This window comes from Nicotiana sylvestris, chromosome 6, assembly GCF_000393655.2.
Source record: "Nicotiana sylvestris chromosome 6, ASM39365v2, whole genome shotgun sequence".
Classification (NCBI taxonomy): domain Eukaryota; kingdom Viridiplantae; phylum Streptophyta; class Magnoliopsida; order Solanales; family Solanaceae; genus Nicotiana; species Nicotiana sylvestris.
Window position 1 is genome coordinate 1,388,867 of NC_091062.1, and position 11,058 is coordinate 1,399,924.

The following is an 11,058-nucleotide window of genomic DNA, read 5'->3' on the forward strand; positions in this document are numbered from 1 at the left end:
GTCTACATCACCCTTTGAGGTGCGAACTCTTACGTGAATCCCTTTTGAGTCCTCTGGGAGTAGAACACAATTGTCGCTAACACAAGGTGCGCTGAATGCACAGATATGTATGTCATTAGTAAAATTCTATACTTCAACTGATTCTCTGTTTAGCTCATGCACATAAGCTCTTCCTTTGTGTAACTTTCTGCTATAAATCGCATCACCTTTAGTTAAATAACTTACTTCATTTAAAGAACAAGAACCATGATAGAAGGGCATAGGAAGTTAAACTATCAGGAAACATAAAATGAAGTACACCCTTCACACCCAATAGAGAGAAGCATTTTGTTGGATATCCATAAAACGATACAAAGTTACAATAGGTTAAACTTGTGATACCAGTATGTAATATCGCTAAGATCCAAGGAAATATAGGAAAAAGTTACATGGCCTATACTGGAATGCCTACTTTTGATACCTTCATACTAGTAAGAAACTCATTGTAGTGAACAACACCGATACGAAAAAACAAGAATCCATACCCTCATCTCTTCTTGAAACCATATTTTTTGCGTTCATAAAACAGATCTGTTTTAGCACTACCCAGATTGACAATCTTTGGACAACCATCCCTATCTTTCTCCTGCTGAGTACATTCTTTGCAATAATATGCATCGGAAATGCCCACACCTCCGCAGATGACGCAACGACCTTGAAATGATCCATAGTTGCATTCATCACAAACTCGGACAAGTGTGCAAGGACGCACATAGGAATCACAAATCACACACTTTCCATCACATTTCTCACAAAGTCGCCCAATAGCTATTCCTGGCTGCTTCCTGCACATGATCAAGTCAGGATGATGCTTGGCCATATTTCTTGCGGGGAGGTCTTAACCTGCAAAGTAAAAACGATGCAACAGTCTTTAGCAGACAGCAGAAACAAGGCAAAAGAATGTACTTCAATCTATATGATTACGTTTCAGTGTGGCAGAAAGCATAGTATAACTAAAAGTCTAAAACAAGACGTGTAAGCAATAACCAATATAAGTAGAAAGACAAACATTATCGCCCCAATCTTAACATATTCTGTAACATTTATAAGGCCTACAGATGAGAAGGAAACAACAACTACATCTCGATCCCAAGCTAGTCGGCTGTATGTGAATTCTCAATATCATTGTGCTCTCTGTTTGGGTCCATAATATTTCAAAACTCCGTACTTGAGGATTATCTAAGTTCTCTAATATACTCTAGCGGACTTAGGTCTCTAATACACCAAGTGGTCAACTGGTTCACACACGAGTTATGCTGAAGCTATAACGCAAGGATTACAATACAGAGGTTAATAATCATTGGATTATTAAATGAGTATGCATTTCCTGTTTACATGTTCAGTTCATTCTATTAAAATTTGGATATAAAGTGCATAATTTACAACACAAGTGTTTGGTTTCTAACTGAACAAAAATTTTCGCACAGGTATACCCTTGGCTTTCTTAACAGGATAACAACATTGTGTAACCTGTAAAGAACTAATCTTATGTTAACTGAATAATTCCCACCCTAGATTTGTTGGCCTCATTATATAAAAATACTATAATTGACCTTATTTTACAACCATAATGCCTCATCCCTACTCTTTCTTCTGTATAGTTAGAATTTGCTAAAAAGAAATGGCGGACAAACAGAGATAACAAAGGGAGGTCAAACCAAAACCCCGATCACCAAATCACCAAAACATTCAGACCCACCTGATTAAACACCGAGGCAATGACAATTACAACCCCCAAACCAACTAAAACAGGAAAAACATCCAACTTCAGTGCCCAAGATGATAATGCATTGTTTGCTTAACTAGAGCAACGGAGCTATAAAGACAGCCAAGAAGAGACTCATGGAGACCAGGTGTTAACAATATTTTGGGTTCTTTGACGGCCCCAACTCTGAACCTCTGTTCGAAAAGTTACAAGAATGTTCATATCAAGTAACAACAGAAAAATGAAGCCAAACTTGCCATGGAAAAGACTCCAATGTAGCCACTCCAATTGGAAGAGACATCTTTTAAAGCCTTCGCCGAGGCCATTTCTGCAACCTGGCAGAGTTGAAATGAAAGAATGTTACGGATGATGACTCCATGGACAAGGTTAATTTAGTCTCTTAGTTACACAGGTATTATTTATACCGCATGTAAAGGGGTTAACTAAACAGAGGATAACTTATACAGAATATTTTGTACTATCATTATATTCTGCTATAGCTCAAACCAAACATCCCTAAGAGTCTTAGGGGTCGTTTGGTTGAGAAACAATTTATCCCAAGATTAATTATTCCGTGATTGTTATTTCACCATCCCATAAGGATTAAAATAACACTACAATCCAGTTATCCCGAGATTAGTTATACTGTGATTTTATCCCAACCGTCTCAAATTTAAGCCCGGAATTATTTATCCCCGATACCACCTATACAACTTTTTAACTTACGATTTTTTCCCATCCTTTGCTAGATCTGCCTGGACCCCAAGATACAGATAAAAAGGGAAATGAAGAAAATAGAATCAGTGATGGGATTGTCCAAAACAACTTTATTCCATCAGCTTTCACAATGCCTAGAAGAAAATAGAACTAGCTCTAACACTGCCCCTCTCCTTTGGCTCCTATTCTTCTTGCCTGACAAGGGTTCGTCAAACATTATAGACAACTGTAAAACTTGTGAGTCCCATGAGGTTTTTTTTTTTTTTTTTTTTTGGGGGGGGGGGGGTAAAGAGGGGGGCAGGAACCCGGGAAAGAATAGATGGTTACAACAAGGGAATGTTAGATCAACTATTTCTGGACTGCATCGACTTATCAACGAGAAAGCTCTCACAAATTTCTACAAGAGAAATATTCTGCATTTAAGTTCTGCAGTTCCTAGAGACATCATGCACTTTGCAAGCACAAAACAGCTTCTATGTACCACTAATTTTAATCCTCCCCACAAAAAATAACAATGACATCCACATAAACCCTACCACAAATTGATATGGTTTAACAGTTGATTGTTACTAGTCATTCTTCATGGTTAGTTAAGGCACAAGTCTTACAAACACCAATTACAATCCCAATCTTTGGATTCTTTTATAACATCATCAGCAAGTTCAATGCTTGCCAAGCCTTATCCTAATTCGCGTGAACCAATATCTAATTTAGTTCCACAAAATAATCAATCTTTAACTCACCCTTTGGATGCTACTTCTTCACAATCTTTATCTGATTCTAATGATCTATATATAATAAAATGAGAAGTAAAAGTACAATATTTAGACAAGTGGCATAACCACAAATAGCCAATTGGCATTATTAAGACAAAATAAACTACCTTTCTAACTAAAAAAAAAACATTTTGAATCTTAAGTTTTGGATTAATTGGTTACTCTATTTGAATTAATAAATATAGATATCTTATAATTAGCTATATAATAATAAAACGAAAATATAAAAAACAAAATACAAAAAAACCAACCCATTCAAATTGGGGAGTATTTTCAAATTGAAAATTTAAAATTATTTAAAAAAAAAATTAAAAATTCAAATATATATATAGAGAGAGAGAAAGAGAGAGATGTAAAATAATTATATCTATCTATAATTATAAAAGTAGAAGAAAAAACAATCTCGTTAAGCCAAGTGTCATAACTACATATAGATTTTGTTATACTTCTGCACAATATATTAAATAATAAAATATAACTAACATTTATTAAAATAATATGATATATCAGATCATAATTTTATAAAATTAATATTCTGTCAAATTATCCGCACATCGCGCGAGTTCTAACACTAGTTAGAGAATACCATAGAGGCAAAGAGAAACTGGACGTCCAAGTTCTTTTTGAGTTTTAAACCTACATTTCAAATATTTTCATATAGTTGGATTCTCATATAGAGAATCACTGTAACGACCCGACCGGCCGTTTTGAGCTTTTGCACTTCGCTCACCAGTTCTCGGGCATGACTAGCCCCGTGTGATGTATTATGACTTATGTAAATCGTTGGTTTTGGTTTTCAGGATAATCGAAATAGATTTGGAAGAACAATACTCAGTTTGAAGCTTTAAATTTGAAAGATTTGACCAAGTTTTGAATTTTAGTATTCGATCTCGGATTTGGAGTTTTATGATTTGGTTAGCTCCGTTAGGTGATTTTGGACTTGGGAGCGCGTTCGGAATGTGATTTGGAGGTCCGTAGTAAATTTAGGCTTGAATTGGCGAAATTGAAAATTTGACGTTTTCCGGTCGGCAGTGAAAATCTTGATATCGGGGTCAGAATGAAATTTCAGAAATTGGAGTAGGTCTATTGTGTCATTTGTGACGTGTGTGCAAAATTTCAGGTCGCTCGGACGTGATTTGATATGTTTCGGCGTTGTTTGTGGAATTTGAAAGTTTCTAAATTCTTAGGCTTGAATCTGAGGTTGGTTTGGTGTTTTAGTGTTGTTTTGAGTGATTCGAAGGCTCGACTAAGTTTGAATGATGTTATGGGATGTGTCCCGAAGGCCTCGGGTGAGTTTCGGGAGGTTATCGGACCAAATTCTTGGTTTTGAGAGTGTCAGATTTTTCTTCTGTTCTGTTGCAGAGATTTGTTCTTCGCGTTCGCGAAGGGTTGTTGAGAGAGGCAGCTGGTTTGTTCTTCGCATTCGCGATGTAGGTCCTATGTTCGCCAAGGTTTATGAGTTAAAGCTACACGTTCGCGAGGAGCGTTCTGCATTCGCGTAGGGCCGGTTGTTTGGTCTTCGCGTTCGCGGGTGGGCCCTCGCATTCGCGAGGAAGGGAATATTGGCCTGAGGCAATTTGTGCTTCACGAACGCGAGGTAGCTACCGCGTTCGCGGAGAAGGAAATAAGACCTGAGCAGAATGTTTAAATAGAGGTCTTCGCGATTTTTGGCCCATTTCTCACCATTGTTAGAGCGATTTTGAAGCTTTTTGAGAGGGATTGAATAGGGATTCAAAGGGAAACACTTGGAGGTAAGATTTTTGAACTCAATACTCGATTCTATGGTGATTTCTAACTAATTAGACATGAACTAGTGGGATTTAAAGCCTAAAATTGGGGAATTAGGGCTTGAAATTGAAGAGTGTAAATTGGGGATTTGAGGGGGCCATTTGAGGTCCGATTTTGATGTTCTTGGTATGTATGGACTCGTGGGAGGATAAGGATTCTATTGATGTGATAGACGTGGGCTCGGGGGTCGAGTTTGACCAATTTCGGGATTTTTGATGTAATTTGATTATTTTCGCGTGCGCTTTATTCCCTTAGCGTATATTGATGTTATGATTCTGATTTTGGTTAGATTTGGCGCATTTGGATGCCGAGTCGAGAGGCAAAGGCATCGCGGGTTAGAGTTTGGACCGGTTTGAGGTAAGTAATGATTGTAAATGTTGTCCTGAGGGTATGAAACCCCGGATTTCACATCGTTGTACTACTTTGAGGTGACGCACACGCTAGATGACGAGCGTGGGGTCGTGCACCGTTGGGGATTGTGACTTGGTCCGTTTTGTACGATTGTTAAGTCGCGTATTTGATTGAAAACTGTTTGATATCATTGTGTTTTGGAAAGTATTGCTATGTTTTGGGCGGAATGCCATATTTGAGCCTCATGCCAATTGCTTTGGACCCTTATGGGGCTTTTTACTACTATTCCTCACTGTTTTGACTTAATATTTGTACTCAGTCATGCTGCGTTTTACTGATTCATAACTCAGCCTTATTTACCCAGTTTTGATGCTATAAATGATATTTTGGGCTGAACGCGCTGTGTTATTGATAGTCTGAGTGGCTTGTGAGGTTGATGGCTGAGAGAGGCTGAGGGTCTGGTTGTGAGGATTATATATTTATGGATCGGGCTGCACACCGCAGCGATATATATATATATATGTATGTATGTATATGGATCGGTCTGCACGCCGCAACGATATATGGATCGGTCTGCACGCCGCAACGATATGTTGGATCGGGTTGCACGCCGCAGCGATATGTTGGATCGGGTTGCACGCCGCAGCGATATGTTGGATCGGGCTACACGACGCAGCGATATAGCTGCTTGGGCTGTAAGAGCCCCTCCGAAGTCTGCACACCCCCAGTGAGCAGTCGACTATATACTTATGGATCGGGTTGCACGCCGCAACGGTTATTATATGGTATCTATTGAGCGTGAGTGCTGAATGTGAGCGTTGATTGATGGGAGTTGAGTCTCAAGTGACTGAAAGGCTTGCCCGAAGAGCTGTATACATATATGAGTGATCCTTTGCCCGAGGGGCTTGTTTTTATGAAACTGTTGTTTTCACTCCTCTTTATACTGAGCCTCTGTTGAAAATGTTGAACAAATGCTTTGAAACAACTTTCACTTAAACTGGAGTTTTTACGAGATGTTCGGAATTTAATCACTGATTTGGCTTTGTTATTTCCACTGATATTTTTATGTTATGAGATGTTTATGATTCCTATTTGCCCGAGGGGCTGTATACGAACTATGTTTGCCGGGGCCGATTATGATTTTCATCACCTTTATTATAAATCGCATTGAACCTCTATTGAAACTGTTGGAAAGCATCTTCAAATGATTTTTACCAAAAGCTGGATTTTAAATGAGACGATTGACTTATATTCTAATTTGAAAGCTTGTTGTGCTTACTGAGTTTATCCTGATGTGGATTTATCATTTCCTACTGCTCAGTCTTTATTTACTTTTATTACTTACTGAGTTGGCGTACTCACATTACTCCGTGCACCTTGTGTGCAGATTCAGGTATTTCTGAGCTTTCACCACCTTTTGTGTATTTCCGGAGTTAGCAAGGTAACTGCACGACGTTCGCAACCCTGCTCTTCTCCTTCCTATCCTAGTACTTTACATTTCAAACTTAAATTGTATTAAGCAGACAGTGTTAAGTTGTACTTAGTGGCTCATGACTAGTGACATCAGATTCGGGTTGTGCTGATGTATTTACGTACTTGTTTCCGCATATTTCTTTTGATATTTTAAACATGAAAGATTTGAGACTTAATCTGTCAGAAAAATGAATTTTACAAAAGATCTTCATATTGTCCGTGTTGTCTTGGCTGGCCTAGTACTGTGATAGGCGCCATCACGAGACAATCACTTTCTCTTTTATGATGAAATCTTTGCCTTCAGGTCAATAGGATTCAGACTCTTATTCCATAGTCTTACTGGTTAATCTTCTCAACTTTGAACACCCATAGAAGCATCCCCTCCCCCAATACCCTTTTTTCTTGACAGACTATAAAAGAGACCTTCGCATACATATTGTCCAACACGATCTCGATTATTATTAAATGTATACAATCATTAGACCATGATAAAGTGGTCAATAAAGTAGATTCAAATCCTAACAAAGACAAAAAGATGTTATGTGATTTCTTCTCATATGTCAAACCTTTAGTGAGCATAGTTCCCCGATAGCTAGGCTAGTGGGAGGTAATAAGTACTCAGTGCAATAGTACAGGTGCAGCCAAGCTAGCCCAAACACCATCATTAACGGAACAAAAAAACAAACTTTAATAAGTTTATTTGGTTCTTCCACCATCACATGACTAAGCCTATTGTCAGCTATCAAGAAACACTCAGAGTTCAACATCTAGCATACACAGTAATTATTATTAATTACTCTGGATAACTCTATAAGTGTAAAGCTTAAATTTTTTTATAAAAGTTAAATGCTTTTACTATTTCTGATTGAGGTTAACATTAATTCATATTTTAGTTAAATCTGCTACTGCAACAAAAGTAAATTGGTATAATGCTATGAACTCAATTACTAATACCTAAACCTAAATATAACTAAAATCAGAATTTTAAACATTTATTTACAAAAAACAAAACATAACAAAACATTCTGAGTCATGTTATTAACACAAAAGGTAAACTTTTTTATTATGATTTTATCTATTTCGTTGAATTCAAACACAAAACATACGGAAAATCAAACAAAACATAATTAAATTAGCTAATAAATAACAACATGGAAATATGTAAAGCGAACCTGATTCGAGGAATGAAAGCTTCTGGAACCGAAAGCCACGGGGTTTTATCTGCAGAGAGTGAAAAATAGCTCAGCTGAGTATCGAAAATGACCCGAAAAATATTGAGGCCCTGTATATATATATGTATGTATATAATGGACCAGAGGCGGTGGACTTGCCCACTTGAGTTGCCCAATCCATTATGGATTTGGGTTACGTGATCTTTGCATAAATAGCCGGTCAAATTTACTGCTTATTTTTTCTAACTGATATACATATACATATATATACATATATATATATATATTCCTCAATTATTTTTAATTAAAAAAATTAAATAAGCGGTTATTTAGATTAATTCTTCTACTTAAAATTACTAGTAAAAATTGCACCATTTTAACTTATACCCGTTTTATTTTTTCGTTTGCATCCGTACTCATTTTTTTGTTAAAAGTATTTTAAAAAGACGATATTGCCCTTCAGGACTATTGACAAAACTGTAGACTGCAGGACAAAATTTCAGCATGTTTTGGTATGAAATTTCAGGAAATAAACTAAATAACTTCACGATGCATTAGAAAAAGCTCATTAGAAAATTACATACTTCAAGACAAAAACTTATGCATGTTTAGTCTGAAGTTTTAGCAAATAAACTAAATAACTTAAGCATGTTTAGTCTGAAGTTTTAGCAAATGGACTAAATAACTTAAGCATATTTAGTCTGAAGTTTTAGCAAATGAATTAAATAACTTAAGCATGTTCAGTCTGAAGTTTTAGCAAATGAACTAAAAAAGCTTAAGCATGTTCAGTCTGAAGTTTTAGCAAATGAACTAAAAAACTTAAGCATATTCAGTCTGAAGTTTTTGCAAATTAACAAAATAACTTAAGCATGTTCAGTCTGAAGTTATAGCAAATGAACTAAATAACTTAAGCATGTTTAGTCTGAAGTTTTAGCAAACGTGCATTAGCAAAAACTCATTAAAAAATTACATACTGCGAGACAAAAACTTAAGCATATTTTAGTTTGAAGGTTTAGCAAATGAATTAAAAAGCTTAAGCATGTTTAGTCTGAAGTTTTCGCAAATGAACTAAATAATTTTAGCATGTTTAAACTGAAGTTTCAGCAAATTAACTAAATAACTTCAGCATGCTTAGACTGAAGTTTCGAATAAACAACGGTGCTGGTACAAAAATAGTAGCATTCTTCTTGCCAGATTCCCCATTACCGTTGTTGGCATTTTCAGTTGCTTTCTAAACATTATTTTTTGAGTCTTTAGAATATATATGCAGTATAGAACAAGTACTTTTAACGGGAAGCATATATTTATGTATAAAAAATTAGTAAAATTGCAATAAATAGTAGATATGAACCCATAACTTTAAATGCTGAACCCATAGATCTAAAATCTTAGATTCGCCTCTGCATATAGACCCTTGGTGGCTATCATGTGTTTGATAACAAAGATTTCTTTTCTCACTATTTGTCCCTCTAATTTTTTCTTTTCTACTTGCAGGATATTTGGTTTGATTTCTTGATCTGTGCTTGAAACTGCAAGAGGAGTAGAAGTACTAGCGCTCTTACCCATTTTCTTTTTTACCCCAAAATTAAGGGAAAGAAAAGGCTTCTAGAATAGTAGGGAAAAGAAAGGCAAATTTATCAAGGGTGTAATTGTCATATTATTACGAATTTTTTGTCGGCTGGCTATCAAATCAATAACTTTTAAAAAAAGGTACATGTTAAAAGGTGGCACAAATATAAAGGCCCCGTTTGGCCATGAGTTTTGTCAAAATAAGTTTGGGAGTTATTTTCAAAACTCATGTTTGGCCATAAATTTTGTCCACATTTTGGCAAAATCCTAAATCCCAAATCCCAAATCTCAAAATCACCCTAATTGTTGATTTTGGGCCAAAATCCCAAAACTTGGGAATTATATACATGTTTTTCCAAAATAAAGTTGAAAATAATGTTTTGAAAATGTATGCCCAAATACATTTTCATCTTCAAACCAAACTTCACCCAAATCAAAATTTTCAAAACAAATTTGGAATCTATGGCCAAACACTAGCAGAGTACGGCTGCAAATCCCCCAAATTACTAGCCTATGGGCATTGTTGGGATATGAAGACTGGATTCTTCATAAATATGGAGAGATTATTGGGTCAATTGGTTTTGTAGCCCATCATAGTTTTTTTACATTTTTATTTTTAAAGATTTGAAAATAAAACAAAGTATAACAGATATTTGTAAAGTTATTTTCTTCTATTAAATTGGTTATGATGAATCATTCCTCAAGATTGGTTTTTTGAAAAAATTGGTCATGTGTTTTAATTTTTTTTTAAAATTTGTTTTCTGAAATTTTACTAGAGTTTTTTTTGTGTTAATCTTGGATTTTTTTTTTTAATTTGAGTAGGAAATTACTCTGTTGTATAAATACTATCGAGGAAAAATGATATTCCATCTATTTCAATTTTTGTGACGTAACTTGATAGGTACGAATTTTAAGAACGAAAGAATGATGTTTGAAACTTATAATCTTAAATATGTCACGAGATTTTTATGGCTATAAGAATATATCATTTAGGATAGCAATTCTAATCTTGTTTTAACACTAATGCAAATGACTGATCGAGATTAGGCTACGTAGCTAGTTTCGCTGTTTTCTAATTAAGCTGTTAGATATAATTAGTTAATAATTAGATCTAGATCTGGCATTTGACTTTTCTCATTAATGGCAGTGACAGTGTGTATTATCCATGACAAGATAATAGTTTATGACTTATGATTTGATCTTGACTCTCTGTTCCCTACTATTCTCAATGTTTATGCAGTTACAACTACCATTTCTTGTTTCTTCATTTGTTTTTTTTTTTTTTTTTTTAAATGGCAAATCTGGAATAGAGACAACGAGTTTAATCGAAATCTTAGAGCCCGTTTGGACATAAGAAATTTTTCAATTTTTTTCGAAAATTTTTCACTTTTTTCGAAATCAACGTTTGGTCATAAAAAATTTAATTTTCATTTGAAAATGTATTTGGAATTTTTTGGAAATTTGAAAA

The 11,058-nt window shown here is 35.4% G+C and overlaps 1 protein-coding gene across 2 annotated transcripts; it reads right to left on the bottom strand.

Moving 5' to 3' along the window:
- Positions 1-315: 315 nt before the first annotated feature.
- On the bottom strand, positions 316-8,108 carry LOC104225591 (PHD finger-like domain-containing protein 5A). 2 transcript variants are annotated; one of them, XM_009777430.2, is made up of 3 exons: positions 8,022-8,100; positions 2,002-2,079; positions 316-882 (listed from the first exon to the last, which is right to left on the bottom strand). In XM_009777430.2, the coding sequence occupies exon 3, from the start codon at positions 857-859 to the stop codon at positions 527-529; it is 333 nt and encodes a 110-aa protein (XP_009775732.1). In that variant the 5' UTR covers positions 860-882; positions 2,002-2,079; positions 8,022-8,100; the 3' UTR covers positions 316-526. The 2 variants fall into 2 exon arrangements, with proteins under 2 accessions (XP_009775732.1, XP_009775731.1); XM_009777429.2 differs by lacking the exon at positions 2,002-2,079 and having other exon boundaries at positions 8,022-8,108.
- Positions 8,109-11,058: the final 2,950 nt, after the last annotated feature.